The following is a 20,218-nucleotide window of genomic DNA, read 5'->3' on the forward strand; positions in this document are numbered from 1 at the left end:
GAACACAAGTGAGAGCCTCTGTCTCTTTCCCACAACTGTTACTTCTTGGAGGTTTCCACTGGTCCACCAGTGCTACTGGCCTTTGCCATGCCTCATCAAATCAATCACAAAATATCTACTGGAGGTTTAAAAAGTCATTGTCACCTTGAACTGCATAAATTAACCAAGCCTGAAAAGATTGTAAAATTTCACAAGATGAGAACAAGAAATCACAGAGACTCAGTTTCAAACTGCACTGACTTTAGAAGGGTGCACGGGACTAGTTTTGATCCTCTCTACTCACCACTTCTGAGGACAGCCAACAGACTGCTCAGCAGCTTCTCATGAGCAACAGTGTCTACTGTACAGTTTTTAAAAAAACAATGAAACAAATCTTATTGTGTGGCACTAAATTCAGCTTTACCTCTGAAATGCACCAGATCTTTCTTCCTTCAGTTTGCATTGTATAGCATGAGTATCACATCCAAACCATAGGAATAATTCAATGAAATTACCAATGAATTCTGGAGGCATTTTTGGTAACAAAAAAAAATGGTTGCATGCAAGGATCTTAATTTCATTTATGGGTACTGAGAATAGAATCTTAAAAAAACAAATCCTGTAACTTCTCACCCTTATTCTGTGAGCTTTGATATCTTCTTCCAATGCTGCTCACTACAGCCCTGATGTTATCTCCAAAAAACCTTCTCCTACTGAAGTACGAGATTCTACGCTTCCCAGGTTTAAGCTGGTACCAAATATCTCTCGTCATACCTCCTCAAGAGTCTCCTTGTCAGGCAGCTCCCTCTCATCCCACATCTGGTTCTGTTTCTTGTTTTTATTTCTTCTCACTATCTGAGTGCACAAACAAACCCTTTCCCTGTTCCCACCCCAAACCAACACTCTTCTCATAATTTCATTTTAAGGTTTCTTATCCAAGTCCACTCTCCTGCAGTCTTCTGAGCAATCTTCCAAATCTCAGCATAGCATTAACTACCTGGATTCATAGCTGCTCTTTAGCACCTTGTTGATAGCTATGAACCCTACAGCAGTTCAAGAGTACACAATGGCAAAATTATGGGAGGAAAAGAAATACGGAGGACAATTCAGAAACAGACAAGCTGCGGGGTGCAACTTTGTGCCAAGTACTTGCTACATGTCATGTGGTGGCAAAAAATTATGACCTGAATTATTGACTACAAACAAAACCAGGCCCACATCCTGTGCATGCCAGCAGGAGGTATGTATGACTGGGATAGCAAATGCAGACACTCCTATATCAATATGCACTGAAACACTTTCAGGCACATAGATATGGCTAAGGGTTACACAGAGACATATGTATGTCTGCCTAGACAGACATAAAGATAAGAGTGACAAATAGGTTCACTGGATACTTCATAGCAATCCATAAGGCTGAGTCTGAAATATGCAGACCGTTTCCTTCACACCTCAAGGTGGTACACAGGCACAGTTAAGGCTTCTAGTTTGCAGCAAATTTTAAGATTTCCAGCAGAGCCTTCGGCCTTACTCTTCATTTCTATAATCCACTGGGATACAAGGGTGTGTAAGCAACCATCACGGCCATGGGATGAAACATGCTCCCAGTATTGCCAGATGAAGAACTGTTTGCATACCTGGTGGCTAGATACAATTACTCTTCAAACCATTAGCCTGTGGAATGGAACCAAACACTGCTTATTCTGTAAGATCATGTTAAACACAAACCAAGAACAGGAGAGTAATCAGCTCAGTTATGTCAACTTTTCTCCTAACTTGGAAACCAGCACCAGTTCATTGGGTGGTTAAGTATGACTTTGGGGTCACTGACCCCCAGGGACCACCACTTAACCAAACCATTTAATCTATTTCTGCATGAAAGGATGCACCTGGCACTAGGGGTATGGCACAGAGTTTGGGGTCATGGAAGCAGCCTGTAAAATACTTTTCCAAACAACTGGGTAAGAAGAGTAATGGATGATCTAGATGCTTGAGAGCAATGGCTTTTAAATCCAGGAAGCATGAAACTGACAGCAGGACAAAAGCTTATCATAGACATATCCCCCACGGTAATAGCTGTTTTGGAACAGAAAGGAGAACATTCGGCATCACCAGCAGAATGCTGCAACACCGAGTTTTCCTACTGAAGCAGGATGATGTGGAACTTACAGGAACTACTGCTTTGAACCCAGCCACGTTTCTCCAAGCTTCACGAGAAGCCCAGAGTTCTACCATCACTGCCTGGTAACCACTGAACAAGCGTATTTTAGCAGACCACATCTCAAGAGCAATCCCACCAACGACCCAAAATTAGAGCTATATCCACATGGGAGGACACGGTACAAAGTGGAATATGGATTTTTGGTAACACCACGTCACCAGGGTTCCTACTATCTGCCACCCTCCCGGTGGGGCAGTTATGGGCCCTGTAGAATGACAGCACGTAGCAGGTGAGGATTTCTTACCGGCGAGGTCCAACGTCCTGTCCACGAAGATGACAGAGGCCTTGTTGGTGGCTGTCCTCCTCCTGTTTCTGGCTGAGGCATAGCTTGCTAGCTCAGCGGCGACGACCCTGCTGAGGCCCCCCACAGCGAAGCTCTCCTCCCGCAGGCCCAGGGCGGTGAAGAGAGAGTCGAGCTCACCCACCAGGGCCCGCACCGCCGCCCGCAGCTCGGCGGGCAGCGCACCCAGTCCAACCTCTGCGGGGCCGGGGCCGCCGGGGCCGGGCAGCGGCGGGAGGAGCGCTGCCAGGGCGGGCAGCAGGCAGAGCTCCGCCGAGACGGGCGCCAGGAGCGGCGGGCCGCGCAGCACCACCTCGGCGCGGCCGCCCTCGCCCATCCACCGCCGCAAGGTCTCCTCCAGCTCCGCCGCCGCGCCGCCGTCCGCCTCGTCGCCGCACACCAGGGAGCAGTGCCGCACGGCGCCCCGCTCCAGCACGCCGCGCACCGCGGCCGCCGCGCCGCCCCGCAGCGTCCCGCTCACCACGAACACGACGCGGGCCGCCCCCGCCGGCACCGCCGCCTCGGCGGACAACGCGCTGACAGCCAACGCCCCGGCCGCCAGCAGCTCGCCCGCCCCGCCGGCCCAGTGCAGCGCCTCGGCGGAGGGCGCGTCCATGAGGACGGCGGCGCGGCGCGCCCGGGCCAGCGCGGGCTCCCAGGCCCGGCGGCTGAGCTGCCGCAGCGCCTCCGGCGCCGCCATGGCGCTGACAGCCACAACACGCCGCACGTGCCGGCGCGCCCCGGCGCCGCGCGATGACGTGCCGGGCGCGGGCTGGCCGCGCGCGCGGGGCGGGGCGCTGGCGGGGGCCGGGCCGCTCCCGCGGGAACGGCCGCTGCCACGGCGCTCTGCGTGTCCGGACCCCAGAGGCGGGAGGGACCTTCATCGCTGCCCCTGCCCTGCTCTTGGGTACTCACTGTGCTAGGGTTAGCAAGTGCTTTGGTGAATGACCTGGCGACACGGAGTACTCTCGCTCAGTAAATGCGACTTTTCGCTGTACAGTTAGAGACGTATGACAAATTATTTTAATTCCATGTCCCCCTTTAAAAGCCTATCATCTCGAAATCGGTTTCAAAACTAACTAGAAAAAAAATGCCATAACAAGCATCTACAGTTTCTTCTCCCCAGAAAATGGATGGCCCGCCTGCAAATCTGTGCTCTACATAGAATTCAGCTGGGCAGCCTCCTTGGTGCACAGCCAGGAAGGCACCTTTTCTGAGACAGCAGGATTATCAGCATTAATAAAGAGATAAAATACTTAGTTACTTCACCTTCCATCTTAACTGCTGTTCTTAGGTCTCTTACAGATTCAATTATCTTACAGATTCAAATGGTTTCAGGACACTGAAAAACATGAGGAACACTGAATTCACTAGATTTCCAGTAATTAAATCAGATCCTTTCCTTTCAGTGTTCTCTACTGATATTGCTACTCAGATGCATTCTTCCCTTTCTTTGTGCTTTCTTTCTAGCACCAATCTGTTATTTTAACTATAGGGCATATAGCTTCATGATGCTAGATAAATATGTAAGTTAATAGTCTTCTTGACGATTTTGATTTGAGAAATGAACACTAAGGATGGGGGCTAGTTAACTACTATTGTGTGAAGTGGCAAAGTAAACATAACAGGAATGAAAATTCAGACACCGATGTCTATGAAGAGGTACTACATATACACATTTGTCTTATGAGAAATAAGTGACTCAGTGGTGAAAAATGCCTTTGCTGACTCCACAATTATTTGTGCAAAAATGAAATAGCAAGATGAAAACCTACCCAGTTACATCACATAATTCATTACCTGTTCCACAATACTCAGACATTTAATTTTGCGGGGGTGAAAAATAAATTTGAGTGGGTTGGTTGTTCTTGTGAACTCCAGTGAAATGTCATGCCATATATGAAACATTCAAATAAGCTTCTCTCTGTAGGCAATTAAAATAAAATCCCCTCACTGTGAGTTGTGTTTATGTTACAGTCCTCTAGTCTGATTTTTCCCAAACTGACCTGCTGTGAAAAAGCAGACCCCTGTTTTAGTTTTCACATACATCCTGAAACACCACAAGCTCCATTTGTACACACATCTGGTCGAAACTTATTTGGACAGTTGTTGGTACTTAACCTTTCTAATGCACCTTGCAGGTGTTGTCTAGCATTCACAGATGTAAAGTGAGCAAATCACCAGGAAAAATGGCTCACTACTCCTCACCGCTTCTAAAACAGAATTAGTGAAATTCATAGAAACACTTCGAACACAGAAACACGTTGAAAGATTCACAGCATACTATGAATGTTAAACTCTCACTGTACCTAAAAACAAAGTCAGGAAATTTGTGGAGGAAAAAAAAAAAATCTATGAGGAGTTGTTAAACCTAAAATACTACGTCCAGCTTGGATAGCTGCTGAGCCGAGGGACAGTACTAGCAGAGGCAGCGGCGTGTTTACCCCGTGGTTACGCTCCCTCGGCAGCTGCCATCAGCCGCCAGTAGATGCACAGACGCACGGCACTGGAGCGTACGTGTGTTTAGCCAAGTCCTGCTTCTGGCGATAGGCGAGGATGTTCTCAGGAGATGGCCATGCTGCCGGTGATCCCTGCTATGGGGACGGACGGGCGTCCAGGGACGCAGGAGAGCACAGGGACCACCTAGAGCACACGGCAGCGAGAGGAAGGGAAGGCGGCTCTCGCAGCGCGCCCCGGGAGAGCGGCGACAGGCCGGCCGCGGTGAGTGGGCGCGCACGGACGGAGCCCGGGCGGCTCGGCGGGGAGGGCAGTCGCGGGGCCGGGCCGGCCGGGCCGCCCCCCGCAGCCCGTGCCCGGGGCGCCGCAGGGCCGGGCCGGGCCCGCTTCCTGTGCGTGTCACTCACGCGGGGGGAGGGGAAGCGCCGGGCGGCGGCGGCGGCGGATCCTCCGCGAGAGGCCGCGCTGGGCGTTCGCGGCCGCCCGCCCGCGCAGCGCCTGGCCGCGGGCCGAGGCGCCGGGGAGCCCGGGGGCGGCGCGGCGGGGCGGCCGGCGGAGGGAGGCGCTGCCGGCGCCGGGCCCGCGCGTCCCGCGGGAGGCGGCCATGTCTACCGGCGAGGCGGAGCGGTTGTCGGCGGACGCCGATGGGGCCGCCGGGGACGAGGAGGAGGAGTGGCTCTATGGCGGTACGGACCTTCCCCGACCCCCGTGCCCAGCCCGCCTCCCCGGCGGGCCGGCCCGTGCCGCCGCGGCGGGGGGGCCGCGCGGGGTGCGCAGGCCGCGCCGTGAGCCGCCTCGCCGGGCCGCTGAACAAGGCTCCCCAGTCCCGCCGCCCCCGTGGCTGCTCAGGCCCCTCTCTCTTCCCGGCCAGCCGCCCCGGGGGCGACGGCTCCCGGCCCCGTCCCTTCCCCGGTCTCCGCTGCCGGTGCCGCGGGCCCTCAGCCCGGGCCGCGCAGGCCGAGGCGGGCCGGGCCGGGCCTCAGCGGCGAGAGCCCCGCGTGGTGTCCCTGCCCCACAGGCATCCCTGCGGGCACCGAGCCCTCCCTGATGCTCTCCTGCCCGAGTTCCCGGCGTTGAAATACTGAAAGAGGCTTAACTTTTAATTTATTAACTTTTTGTACAACTTTAGGGACTATCTTTACGTTCAGATATTAATGAAACATATAAACTAAACCTCGTCCATGTGGTGGACCTGTCAGTGCAGAGCACTGTGAGCACTCGACTGATTTCACAGTTGAAATGTTAACAACATATCTCAATAGTCAATATGTCTCTGAAGACTTACCTAATACTCTGCATGCCAAGATAATCTGTTACAGTTGATACCCTAGGGATTTTGTTCTTAAGTATTGTGTTTCTTTTCTCTTATGGTAGATGAAAATGAAGCAGAGAGACCAGAGGAAGAAAAATCTAGGTGAGTATCCTGACAAATGAAAGCCCTGTAGCATGACTGCACAAAAGATGTGTTCACTACATTCTTCTTCCCAGCTCCTTGAAAGTTGGTAGGACCTGAACACGCTCTGGTGTCTTAAAAAATGTCCTTAAGATAGTATGTTTGGACTTTGCTTTTCTGTGAAATGACTATACCTGTGAAATTGGGTCCGTTAAGTATGAAAGTTACTTTAACTGTATGTAGCAGTAACCCCTTACAAAATGCCAATAGGTCTAATTATTGTGCTTTGTGGTCTTAATGATGGATCAGGACTTGTTTGAGATAATTTACCAACTAAAAAATATTCTTTCTCCTGAAGAGTTTTCAGTGTAGTTGCAAAAACAGGGATACAAGGAAGCAGTGGAAGATTACCAGGTAGTTTGATGTACAGATCAGATCTGCTTAGGTGAAAGCAGGGTTAGTTTGGGTTGTTTTTTTTACTAGTAAGACAGTATTTGAAAGAAACTTAGAGAAACTTAGGAAAGCTTTGGAATATTTGAGGGGAGCCTGCTTGAGTTGCAAAGAGCTGTGTGAAGGCACAAAGATGCTCCCTTGAAAACTAACAAAGTTAATGGAGATTAGTAATGAGGACTGACTGGAAAAGGGAATCAGTCACTCATGCTGAATGAAGGAAATTCTCATAATTTGTAAAATACAGAAATTATTGATTGTCAAAGTATATGAATCAAATAAAGGGAAAATCAGTATATAAAACATGCATTGTTATTTTCTATAGATGTTTTCCATGTTTTCAGTAAGAACTCTTGCATTTGCTTAGCCTTAGTGGATTGCTTGTTCATAAGCCTGCTCAGTTGCTCTTTTGAGCTCGTATCAACTTTAACAAGCACAGAATGACAAAGCAGTAATGATCTCCATGACATGACTATATATGATATTATTGTGAAGCAGCTACTAGGTGTGATTATTTGATTCCCATTATTTCTGTAGTATAAGAAACAGAGTTGCTTTCTTTCACTTTTTCCATCTCACTTAATGGGTTTCTAGACCTCTGTTGCATTTGACTTGAATCCTCTCTCTTCCAGAACAAAGAAGTTGTTACATTTTTGGGCTTTATTTATATCAGTTCATTCCTTATGTTCAGTTACCTTTTCTTGACCAATGTGTTTGTCACTACTACTGTTACTTAGGAAAATTACCTGCATGGAGGCCAAAATGATCTTTAGAAACAGTGTACTCCAGTTTTTGGTCAGTAGTGTCTAGCTTGGCATTTTGGTCTTGCAATGCATAGTTTTGGACAAAAAGCATAAAAAATACTAACTTATGCATCTTAGGAGTTGTGTTTGGAACTGTGGAAGTATGGGGACAGTTCAGCTGTTAAAAGTTGTGGTCTCTGGCCTCTCAGTTTTGGCATTGTTTGTATATACAGGAATGGTGATGTGTTATTGAGGTTCTGTACCTGTCATTTTACTAGGTGATGAAGTGAAACGATCAAGCTGGAATCCTGAGGCAATAGCTGGGCTGTATTGTGTGCAGCACTAATGGGTGTGTTGCCAACAGAGTATGGGGTTAGATTCATTCTATTCAATGAAAATTGGCAATTGCACACTCTGTTTCAGAAATAACCTTTTCAGTGAAAAAATATTGTTTCTAGATGGCTCCCTGCTTACTCTGCTTTTTGTGATGCAGCATCCTAACAGCTAATGGGACTGTGGAAATTAAAATATTACTGTCTAGGAAACAGCTGTAGATAGGCTCAGTGAGACAGCTCATTTGCATGGATGTCACAGTACTCATCCTTTTAGATGGACCAGTAGTTTTAAAAATTTTATGGTTCTCAATCTACAGATAAAATATCATTGCATTGTAACTATTCCATATGGTAGAAGAAAATTTTACGATGCTGATGTGGGAATTCTGTTTTGGTGGAACATTACCTGTGGGTGTTTAAATGTGGTTTTTTATTTTTTTTTTCCATTATATCTTTGAAAAGTGTCAGTCTGCAGGGGAAAAAAAACCCAAACAACTTATTCTCCCTTCATATGTTGCAAAGTATTTCAATTTGATTTCAAAGGAAGGTCCAGGTGTCATTGCTTCCAACTATTCTACAAATATCCAGTTAGTATGATTTATGATAGCTAAATGTTTCTAATATAAAGTTATATTCATCTAGGTTTTTTTTTTAATAAGTTGACTTTGTTTTTTAATTAATGCAGAAGACAACTGGAGCTTTGGCTTATCATCTGGAATGAACGTAGCCAAGCTTTTTTTCATCATTAGCTGATACCTGTGAAATAACATGTCATAAATACCTAGTTTCACCTTTTTCTATTTGTTTTTGTTCAAGCGCTCCACCCCCGCCTGGAAGTGAAGAGGAAGCTGCAGAAAATGGCATTGTAAAAACGGTAGTTTTAAACATGTTTTTGAAATACTGTTTTAATCTGTTTTGATTTAATGACTTATTAAGAATTAATAATTTGACTAAGGCTTACATTTAAATGACTTAATGCCTAAATGTGCACCTATTTTTTTTCCTAAATTGTGTTTGTGATCTGCAGAAACTGTAGAAGTTACTAAATTAGGAAATCAAATTTCCAGCTAAGTCCACTTTTAAAATCTAATTTACAGAAAATAAATAAATAGTACTCCCAGGTTTTTTGGGGAGGACAGAAAGACGGTGCTTGAAGACACCTCTCTTCTCAGAGACATCCTTTTCAAAATGATAGCTCATTTTTTTCTTACTGATAAGAAAATAAAGTCCTCTGATAATTTTTCTTATTTTGCATATGATAGACAAGCAGGATTTGCAGAACTATGTGAAAATGTGAACCAAGAAATGAATCACATATGCCTTTCAGAGGCAACATAACACTTGTTTTGTAGTAGTCAATGTTTAGTTTGTCTGATAATATCAGTGTTAGTGCGATGAAGGAAAGGACCAAGAAATTAAATTTACAGTTGCTGTGTTGGTTAAAGGATACAGGTTACTGTGAAGAGGAAAAAAATTAAGTATGAGTTCTATGAGAAAATTTGTTTTATTTCAGTGGGACTTTTTAACATATCTTCCAAGAAATAACTTTAAGTGATGTAGAAGCCATTATTGAGCTATTTCTGCAAGTTTCAAGAACGGGCCTCTTAGTGAAGTACTTTTTTTACAGTAACTCTAACACTTTATTTATGAAAGGCATTACAGTTTATTTAAAATAGGGGGAAAATGTTATTAAAACTTTAAAACTTATTTCAGTTGTTTAAACTGAAAAGCTACTAAAAGTGCATCAAAGGTTTTTGTATTTCTGGAAATCCTTATAGGCTCTATTTTTTTGTACTTGTGTATTTTTAATTTTTTTTTATCTGTATAAAGCCTGACATTTTTAGATTATCATTAGAATATCTCCATAAAATTGAGAACTTAATGGTAAATGGTGTCCATGAATGTTCAGCAGCAGCTTAGAAAAATGGGTGTTGTTCAAGTTGGTTGAATAGGAACAGGTGAATATTTCTGTGAGGAGGGAACTAAAAAATTCATTGATTATAAGTGAAATGGATTTTGGTTGAAAAGGTACATTGTCCAGGCAAAATTTTATTTCCTTTTTCATGCTTTTTTAATGGCATCTGTGTGGGTTGCCTGATGAATGATGAATTTGCACTTTTCAGCCATACGGAATTGAAAGACTGTTTTCAGCTGTCATTTACAGAATATCTATACTGATCTAGACTTGCCCCATCTTCCCTACCCCGAGAATAGACTCTTCGTCATTATGAAATTATAATGATGTGTAGCGAGGATGAACTGTACTCCAACATCTTATCTTCTAAGGAGCTGTTGATGTTTGTTGATTTTTTAATGTACAGGGGAACTTAATAGATGGTGTAGTAGACAAAGGGCTGGAACTCAGCTGTGCATGGATAACTGCAGGCTGTTTAGGGCAGAATCAGCTTGGCTTTGATGAGTTCAGCCTCTTGCTGAAGGATTCCAATATGTGAATAAGGGTGATTTGGTTGGAAAAGTTCGTTTAAAGTCCACAAAGTTTTTGAAGAAGTTCCTCGCCAAAGTATTTTTAAAAATATTTTTTCAAAACTATGCAGTAATAGAATGAGTCCTATGTTGATAACTAATTTTAGCTGGTTTGTAATAGATGGAAAACACTGGGTAGAAGTCAAGGTTCCATTTTCACAGTAAAAGAAAGTCACCTCCAGGGAGGATTCCCTGGAATTTTATGCTTAACCTGTGCTGTTTAAGGTATTGACTTGGAAAAGAGCTACGTTGTGAAATCACAAGTTTTGTGATGATACAAGGTTAATCAATATAGTAAGATCAAGGTCTAACTTTGAAGAACTGACTGATTAGTAAAGGGTTATTGAATTCTGCGTAGAAAAAGGAGAGTGATGTTCATTGGGAGAAAAAAACATCTACAAATAAAATGGTCTGAATTGATCATCACTACTTAGGAGGGACATGTTTAAATGCTTCTCTGGAGTCTAAAAATCTTAGTGTATCATACAGCATACAACGTGCTCTTGTATCTGATTTTTCAGTCTGTTTGCTGAAATGTCTCAAGTATTTTATGTCTTACTTAGAACTAAATAGATTTCTCCAGTGTTTATCATCAAATGGAGAAACGTTTACTTGATAACTCAAATAAATGCTGAATATATAATAGATGATGGCAAGAAGCTAGTCTTCCATATCTTTTCATTCTTTCCTGAATGACAAGGTAAGGATAGAAACAATGTGTATGAGCTAGATAGAACAAAGAAGTATATTAGATAGTGGAAACTTTTATGCTTGAGAAATTTAACCTAGTGTTAAAGACACTTCTCTATTTCGTTCCAGATGTTTCAGATACTTGTTGCCTCCTAAATTTGCTGTTAATGCTACTCAATTCTAAAGTCTAGGAAAAGGAGAATTTTCTTCTTTCAAAGATTTTTAGAATGGATGGTTTTGTCTGGATTGTTGTTTCCATTGTGAAGGTGACTGCTTTTTGTCTAAGCAATTACTTTTTCTTTTATAGAAAGTGGCAGAGGCTGAGGATGACAGTGATAGTGATAGTGATGATGATGAAGATGATGTTCAAGTCACCATAGGGGATATTAAGACAGGAGCTCCACAGTTTAGGTAAGTTATTTGCAAACACTGGAGAAACTTCTGAGAGTATATTTAATTATTAATGCAGTCTCTTTAATGCTTGCCATTTATTTGTCTTTTTTATATTTGTATTTTTTATATATTTTTTATCTTTGCCACATATTTGCCATTTAATACTTGCCAAAAATGTCAGATTGTGTGCACAATTACTGTCAATTAAGAACTTTTTCAGTTCTTTAACAATGCTTTTAATGATACAGTGGCTTGAAAACAAGTGAAATTAAATCAGTGGAGTACAAGGAAGAGTTCTACATGAGCTTAAATTGTGTTTTCAGAGTTTGAGAAATCATTGTATTAAGTTTGTAAAGGTGTGAGTTGGTTTTTATTAGAGAATGGCTATATTATATAGCATTTTTGGGGTTGTTACTGTGACAGGGACATTTTGGTTCCAAAGGATAGAATGGCAAGAACATGAGAAGTGTTTGGAGTGGATACAGTTCTAATTAAACTTCTGTAGTTTCAATTCCTATTGATGTTCTCAAATAAGATTTTAATGTACTTAAGGATGAAGCTGTGAGTCGCTGAAGATTATTTCTCAAGATCATTGTTTAGGTGTTTATACTGATCTTGCTACTATCCCTTTTGGTCTTGAAAAAGAGCTTGTTTTATACAGTGTTAATTTTACTCAAAATTATGAATAATACTTTTCATTGCATGGAAGTTTTCTGAGGGACATGGTTTGCTTGTTTTTCTTGGCAACGCTAATATTTTTGTGCTTACTAAACCCAGAGTTACTAGGGTGCCATTTCTTAATTGAATTATGACAGGTCTGCAGGTAGGTCTGACTCATATATATCGTGTTTTTAACTTTAGAATGCAGGTGATTTACTCCTGTTTGAAACATACTATTTTAAAACTTTCAGTATTTCATGTTCTATAATATTGTGCAAGCAAATGTACATTATTTTAATGTACAAGAAAAACACCAATTCTTTCAGTTCTTTATTTTTCTGCTTTCAGTAACTTGCAGTATTCTTGTGGCCTAGGCAGTGGCTTCAAACTTTGTGGTACTAAAGCAAAACTAGATTTGTATTCTCAGTGGATTTGCTGATGTTCTTTCCATGTGTGCAGGAAACAATGAGCAGATGATCCTACACCTAAATAAAGTAGAAAATTTTATATAGAAATGCCTGTCTTTTGAAAAATCTTCTTTTCTGGGTGAATTAGACAGAAAGTTCACAGAAAAGCAGATATCTAAAACAAACTGAACATTGTTATACATTTTAACTGCTGTAGAACAAGTCTGTTTTATAGGATTAAACAGTTTTTCATATAGTAGTCAACTGCAGTTTAAAAAACCTGACAGATTTGTTTCACAAAATCATGAACAAATACTGTGTGGCAGATTAGAAGGTTAAATGTTTGCATCAGTTTATGCTGTTGTAGCACTTGAAAGAAAACAAGCACTGTATGGAAGTGGATACTGTAAACTATACCCTGACCTTCTAATTATATGCAAATCTCTTGATGTATATGGGTTACCTGTGAGGATAAGTTACATTGCACACAAATGGTAGGGAGAGCTAGCTCTTAATGTTATAAATGAACAATACTGTAATTCCAAAGGTAGTTAAATCTATTCAGTAGTTAGGTTTCCAAGTGCATTTTTATGAAGAAAGCTCTCAAGTATTTTAGAAAGTGAAAAATTACATACTTTTCTGTTGTTCCCAGGGATGGATGATTACTAGAAGTACATTGAAACAGCACTTCAGTAACTTTAGAGAAATGCTTGCATTTTCCACATCTGTGCAGATAAAATTGAATGATTATGAAAGGAGAAAATTATCCATCTAAACCCTTCCTTTTTTTTTTTCTTTTGTTTTTACTCTAATCCCCAGATTGTCATCTGTATCCCTAAATGAACTGCATTTTTCCTTTCTCTCTCTTCTTCTGGTTCTGTCCATTCTTGTTTCTATCAAGGTCTTTATCCTTTCAACTCAGGAAGAGTGACTGGGACTTGCTTCACTACTGTTTATTAGTTGGAGAAGTTGCTACTGAGCATAGAAAGGTACTCTCTCTTCCTCCTAGGCTGATCTCTTTACTTTTACAGTTACCAGCTTGGAAAGCTAGAGATTCAGGATGGTGATTGAGCCTGGGTCCAATATGTTTCTGGATCTAGCTATCTCTTGTTTTGTGTTTTCGTCTAGTTTAAAAGTTTTCTTTTTCTAATTAATTTTTTTGTTAATTTTTTGAAGTTATGGAGCAGCACCTGTGAATCTCAATATTAAGGCAGGAGGACGAGCTTATGGATCTTCTGGTAAGAAAATTTATAAAGTAATATTGGTAAAAAACAAACTGGATTGTTTTGTATTAAGGAAATAATTGTTTCTTTTAAAACTTCTTGATAAATTTGTCTGGCTTTTGTTTCTTATTATTCTAAGTGTAATGCTACTGATAAAATTCCATTTCGTAGAGACAGAAGGCTCTAACTAACCTTTCTTCACAGGTGCAAAAGTTAAAGGACTGGATCTAGATGCACCAGGGAGTATTAATGGTGTGCCACTTCTGGAAGTAGATTTAGATTCTTTTGAAGATAAACCTTGGAGGAAGCCAGGTAATATCTGGTTTATGTTAACTGATTCATAGGTGTTCAGTAGTTATTTTAATAGTGATTTCTTTTGATTGCATGCGGATGTCATTTTAGCTATTCCTCAGAGGTACTGTACAGCATAATTTGCAAAAAGCAGCTGTGTTACTTGTTGTCTTCCTGCTGTGCCACAGAGTGCTTGGGTGTGCCCTGTTTGTTAGTATACATCCCTATCACATGCCAGGAGAAAGAGATAGGCCATTTTTTAAATACATGTGTATCCTCAGCTCTCCTTGGAAATCTGTATTCCTATGGAGATTACTGCCATTGCTTTGTGCCATGAAACACAAGGTAAAGCAAAATGGAAAATAGTTCTGACTAGTTTTAGCATGAATAATGGTGAAGCATAACTGCCTGTGTTAGGTTGTGTTCATGCACAGACATCCATGAGGTTTGAATAAGAAACTGAGACTTGCCGCACAGATTTTCCATGAGTCTCCTCTGTATTGTCTAGTTGGCTCAAGTGATCTGTCCAGACTTTTCTGATTTTACCAGCATTGATTTGGTTTTTTAGGACCAGTACATCTTGCTGCTCCATGTAGGTTTTTTACTAGTGTTTGTATATTGCTATGGTAATACAATTAGTGTCTGCAAAATGGAAAAAAAAAAGAAGCCTTTGATTATCTGGTGTTTGAAATGTTAGTTATATTAACTATATTCTATGCATGTGAGTTACAGCTGTTCTCTCTTACCCTAAAAATACTTCATGGCATCAAATGAAACTAGGAGCCAAAACAAAGTGAGAAGTCAAATACAGAACAAGCAAAACAAAAGGGAGCGGTTCTTCTCTGAACATAAAGCAAATCTATAGATCTTATATTTATCTTGTTGTAAAGATATGGGGGATTATAATACCCATTATATTCTGTACTCCTGGCCCCCACTTCATGATGCTAGGCAAGTTACTGTTTCTGACTAAATTTTAATTTCTTTGCAATCTTAGCAATGAATCTCTGTTGATGAATTGTACATTTCAGTTATGCTTTTTAGACTAATACCTAATCAGTTTTGATGCTCTAAGTAGAGATGTATATATGTTTAGTGGAGGAAAGATGAACTTTGTAACATCCTAAAAAAACCCATGCTTCTCTACTTAAAGGGGCTGATCTCTCAGATTATTTTAACTATGGCTTCAATGAAGATACCTGGAAAGCTTACTGTGAAAAACAAAAGAGAATACGAATGGGTCTTGAAATTTTGCCAGTTACCTCAACCACAAATAAAATTACGGTAAATAGTACTTTTTTTTGTATTGTACATGGTTTTTTCCCTGTAAAGCTGCTTGTGTGTCATAAGCTTGTTCTGCCCAGTTCAGTACATTTGTTAGTTTGCACCTGACTCCCTTCCCTCGACCCTGCTGTGTTGCTTCACTGGCAGTTTGTGTGGATAGTGTGACAGACAGCTACAGCTAGATTGCATCTGTACCTTTATTGAGACTGTGGCCCATCATTTAAGAATTGTGTGGTATCTTAATGGGCAATGTGTTATTTAACTTAGGCTGAAGACAAAGCTATGGAAGTAAGACCAAGTGCAGAGATTCTCGATGGCAGATACCATCTTTTAAAGGTGAATTTTAGTAAAATTTTGTTGGTTGCTCTCATTTTTCTTGGGTATTGCTTCCCATGCCAGCACAGACTGATAGAAGAACAACTGATATGGACACAGCCATTATTTCATACTCTCATCCTACATCAGTGACTTTCTGTATATGTCACAAAATGTGGATTAAAAAATGTTGCTTTGTTGATCACTCTTCTGCAAGCATGTGAGTTAGTGGCCTGGTGAACTAAAAAATTTCCCAGTGAAATTATTTTTCTTGATGTGGTGGTTTATTTGTAGTTGTAGTGTGTTCATTTGTGCAGATGAAAGAATGTATGCAGGTGTGGTGGGAAAGTTTTGTAGATTATGGCATGTTTGTAGCTCTTGCTATGTTTTGTAACAGTTATCCTTGACAACTATGATTGTTGTCATAACTATGTATGTCAACAATGAAAATCAATCTTCCATATTTTTCTGTTGCCCTTATGGGATTAGCTAACAATAAATCAAGTTATGTATAATAATTTTTCCATTCAGAAGTGCTGGTTTTCAGGGAATAGAAAGACCTATGTGACAGCATTTATTTTAAGAATTGAACTTTTTTTTATCTTCTCAGTTTCTCATTTACTTATTTGATACTAAACTTAAAATTATAAAGCAAAGGTTATTTATTTTATCTATTATTAATATGTAGTAATTTTTGTTCTTGAATTGTCTTTGAAATTACTTGGAATAGTTTCTTTCTTCTGTGTACTCCTGTCAATTGCGGATACAGAACTGTCAATTGCAGATGGGTGTTTTTCTCTTATGTGCTACTTGACACTATTCAGTTATTTTGATTTTATTTTAGCAAGAATGGATCAGAAGTTTTCTGGGGCTTTATACCTTTTTCAGTTACCATTTTAATAGTGCTGTGGGACAGTAGAAATAGTGGACAGTAGGAGTTACAATTTGCAACTGACTGTAATTTCAAACTTTTCTGAAATGTTCTGAAGGAAAAAGGATAAGTGGTCCAACCCAAAACTTCCCTTATTTCCATCTCAGTACTGACTGGTGATCAAACAGTACAGGTAATAATTGTGTTGTAAGAGTCAGTCATGTTTTAAAAGGAGTTTACACATAATTATTATTTTCAATAACTTTTTTTTCCTTCTCTTCTGAAACAGTCTCATGTAATTTCCATTATATTTCATGTAATTTATATTAATCTCCCGTAAGTGGCAAGAATATCTCCTACATTTTTCAATTGCTCATTAATTTGTAGAAGTCTTTTTATTTGACCTTTTCCCCTCATACTTCTGGATAGGAAATATTAATTAATTTTTAAATTAATTTTAACTACTTATGTACATTTTTGTGGGTTCGGGAAACATGTGCCCATGTTTAAAAGCGAGGTTCTGCAGAAACATAGTCGTTCACTTCCTTACAAGCTGTGAGATCACAGCATATACAATGTTATAGTATGAATAAACTAGCTACGTAGAGTGATGTAGCTGGTACAGTGGGAGTAAGTTTAAAAATTGAATCACTATATATTTGTCTTTAATACTAACCCATGTAGGTTTTTCTTTCACATGTAACTGCTGCTGAAGTAAAACAATACTTGATGTACTTGCACCAAAGGTTTTGCATAGCTTTAATAAAAGAAGTGTCTGGAATTTTGCAGTACTTCAGCAACAACAGGGTGTTTCTGAAGTATTCTGTCTGAACTAATAAAAAGTCTTTTGCAGTTTGCGTAACCCAGAGTATGAGATGACTTACTGGTATGACTCAGAAATTAAGTGGTTACTGGATCTCATGATCAATGAGGCAGATGGAGAATCCATTCAAGTTTATTGTCTCACGGTTTGCTGCTAGTTGATAGCAGGCTTGTTAGATATCTCTAATCTTGTAAAGATTATGAATTTTTTTTAAATAAGTGTCCTTTTAAAAATCAAAATGTAATTTGGTTCATACAGGAAATTCTTCAAGAAAATCAGTTTGGTCTGTTCACATACAAATGAAATTCTTGGAAAAGAAATATTTAAGCTGTCTAATCTTTGTAAAAATGCATTCTCTGGCATATTGATTCTTATATATCTATCAAACACAATACACCTCTAGCTGTAGAGGTGACACTTTTTGAAATTCTGAATAGAGTTGGACTTAATTTCTTTTTGTGTTGTCTGTGTGTTTGTTGAGTGTTGGAGCTACTGCACTTGTGAGGGTAAACTAATGATGAAACATTATTTTGAAGGTACAGCAAGGCAGAACTGGAAATTTGGAGAAAGAGTTGGCAGTGCAGTCGACCAAACCTGATTTCACATCTCCTCCTGCCTTATTCAAATCAGGAATTCCAACAAACAGGTCAGTTATCTGTAACTCATGACCAAAAAACTCTTTCTACTGTTACCTCTATGGCTTTGAAGTTTACGATTTTTGTAGAAAAAGAAAGGGAAATATGTTTCTGTAACAGGTAAAAAAGAAGGGTAGAGATATCGTAATCCTATTTGGCATAATCACACATTAATGCTGTGCTACCTTCTTGGCTATTTGGGAAAAAGTAGAAGAAAAGGGGAGAAAAAACAGCAGGACCAACTAACAAAACAGTTACAGAAATTCAGTTGTTGATTTATGACACTGTGCTTTCTGTGTATGATTAAATTTGCCATAATAGTATTTCTGGTTAGGGTCCTTATGAGTCTTAGGTAACTTATTTTTTTCAGTTAAACAATACAGAATCTGACAGCTATGACTTTAACAAGTGGAGGAATTCCTGGAATTCCTAGTCTCTTTCCTGCAAGGCAGCTTTGGTTTCTCCATGTTTGAGTATTTTATTATATTTTCTTCAAAATGAGAGAAATTATTTTCTTACTGAGTTCCTTCTCCCAGCCCCAGGCTTTAATAATTTCTGTCTCCTGTATCTAAGCTACTGCTGTTTGATATTTGGCACTTGGCTTAGGATGAACCCATGCTTCTGCTTTACTTTAATTATTTAGTGATCCTGTTTAGAAGTTTTGGTTCTGTGCAAATTAAAAGCCCTTATATTACATCATATTACAAACAATGATAGGAAAGGTAGAGTACATTGGACACTTTGTTGTCAACCATTAAAGATGAGAAGCTATGACCCATCTTTAGTGCTGCATTCATAAGTACCTGGATTAATTTAGAGGCACTTTTGCTCAGTTATTCCATCCTGTAAGAGTCAATTCAACACCCAAATGTATTTTATTTGGGGGGGCAGGAGGAAATCAATCATATCCTTGCCTGCACTTTCCTTTCACTTCTAGAATATTCTTTCTGGTAGCCTAAATTTTTCTCCAAGCTGTCAGCTACGTTGCTCTGTGTTTAATAGATTTTAGTTCTGTTTTTCTATTTTACTTTGTCAAAGAAACAAGAAGAGTTTTCCAAACTTCATGCTAACCTTGTAGCTGTTTTTAAAGTTTTCTTTTCTGAATTGCTTTTAATGTATGATATTCTTGTAACAGAGTCCTCAAACTGGAATGTGTTGTTCACAGGGTAAGGATTCCAAATCTATATCTAGCAGAGGTTTTGTTACAAGATTTCAGTTCTTTGTTCATCTCAATGGTGGACAAAAAAACCTCTAAACTACTTCCGGAAGTAATTAACAACCAGGTTACTAAAATGTAGTCAAGTATAAAGTTGTAGAAAAAATGTATCATGTATATTATGTGTGAAATTTGCAGTTGTGGTACCTGTGTCACTTTGTGACATTTATTTTGATGTATCACTTTGTGACATGTCACCTTGAGAATTGTTATCACTTGTGCATTCCAGTGGGTAGAATAGATTGTTTTGTATATATTTAGTGTGAATACTGTAATTGTAAGTTGCTACAATGACAAAACTGACATCTTCTCTTATTTAATACCTGCTCCTATGGATACACTTGCTTAAAATAGATTATTCTGTAAAGAAAGGTATTTCTATGAAGTGGTTGGAAGAGATTTTGAAAGAAAACTGTATGCTTTGAAGTCTGAGAGTCGCTCAATGAGTGAATGAATATGTATTAGGTGTGTGGATTATATATATTTCCACTTCAATGATTTTTCCATAATACATCTAGTATTTTGTGTTTCTAAGTGCCTGTATTAGTAACTTCTGCATAACCAGACAGGGTTTTATGAGGTTGGACTAATTTCTTTCTTTAGTTAAAGAGTTTATTTTAGGTAGGCAGAACATTTTCAGCAGTGTATCTCTTCAGTAATTTAAAATAATTGCCTTTATTCCATGTGGCATTTGCAATAGCCTTGAGAAATTGCTGGAAGCATTTCTCATGTAGCAATAAAACTCTGAACTTCTAGCAGTAGTTGATATGTTTTGTGAAAGGGAGAGAAAACTGATACGATTTGGTACAGCAGAACTGGTGTGAGGATCAGTAAGAAAACAGAAAGACCTAGGGAATTTACCACACCAGAAAAGCAGCAGCTCTTCTCCGTCACAAACACTGCCTCCAGAAAAGCCAGTTCAGGCATCAGAAAGTGGTAGGAACAATACAGGAGGGACCAATCATGGGAATTAAGGTAAAGGGGAAAAACAATTCAGGGCATGATGCTCATTTAACATTTTAGTTCCTCATTTACTAGTCAGGGCTTTAATATTCCTTCGTAGATGAT

At 40.2% G+C, this 20,218-nt stretch overlaps 2 protein-coding genes across 4 annotated transcripts in view; one reads left to right on the forward strand and one right to left on the reverse strand.

Moving 5' to 3' along the window:
* Positions 1-3,183, reverse strand: part of SCFD2 (sec1 family domain containing 2) — a 189,024-nt gene extending 185,841 nt beyond the window's left edge. The window contains exon 1 of the mRNA XM_021555815.2: positions 2,445-3,183. Within this exon, the coding sequence (XP_021411490.2) occupies positions 2,445-3,180 (736 nt within the window). The 5' untranslated portion in view covers positions 3,181-3,183. The remainder of the gene's footprint in view (positions 1-2,444) is intronic.
* A 2,296-nt stretch (positions 3,184-5,479) lies between these two features.
* FIP1L1 (factor interacting with PAPOLA and CPSF1) overlaps positions 5,480-20,218 on the forward strand; it is a 39,240-nt gene continuing 24,501 nt past the window's right edge. For 2 of the 3 annotated variants that reach the window (XM_021529439.2, XM_021529522.2), the window contains exons 1-9: positions 5,480-5,623; positions 6,312-6,351; positions 8,675-8,732; positions 11,340-11,443; positions 13,669-13,730; positions 13,920-14,027; positions 15,160-15,290; positions 15,558-15,626; positions 17,836-17,945. In XM_021529439.2, the coding sequence (XP_021385114.1) occupies positions 5,542-5,623; positions 6,312-6,351; positions 8,675-8,732; positions 11,340-11,443; positions 13,669-13,730; positions 13,920-14,027; positions 15,160-15,290; positions 15,558-15,626; positions 17,836-17,945 (764 nt within the window). In that variant the 5' untranslated portion in view covers positions 5,480-5,541. The remainder of the gene's footprint in view (positions 5,624-6,311; positions 6,352-8,674; positions 8,733-11,339; positions 11,444-13,668; positions 13,731-13,919; positions 14,028-15,159; positions 15,291-15,557; positions 15,627-17,835; positions 17,946-20,218) is intronic. The other variant, XM_021529601.2, reaches the window with a different exon arrangement.

Source organism: Lonchura striata, chromosome 4 (assembly GCF_046129695.1).
Source record: "Lonchura striata isolate bLonStr1 chromosome 4, bLonStr1.mat, whole genome shotgun sequence".
Taxonomy (NCBI): Eukaryota; Metazoa; Chordata; class Aves; order Passeriformes; family Estrildidae; genus Lonchura; species Lonchura striata.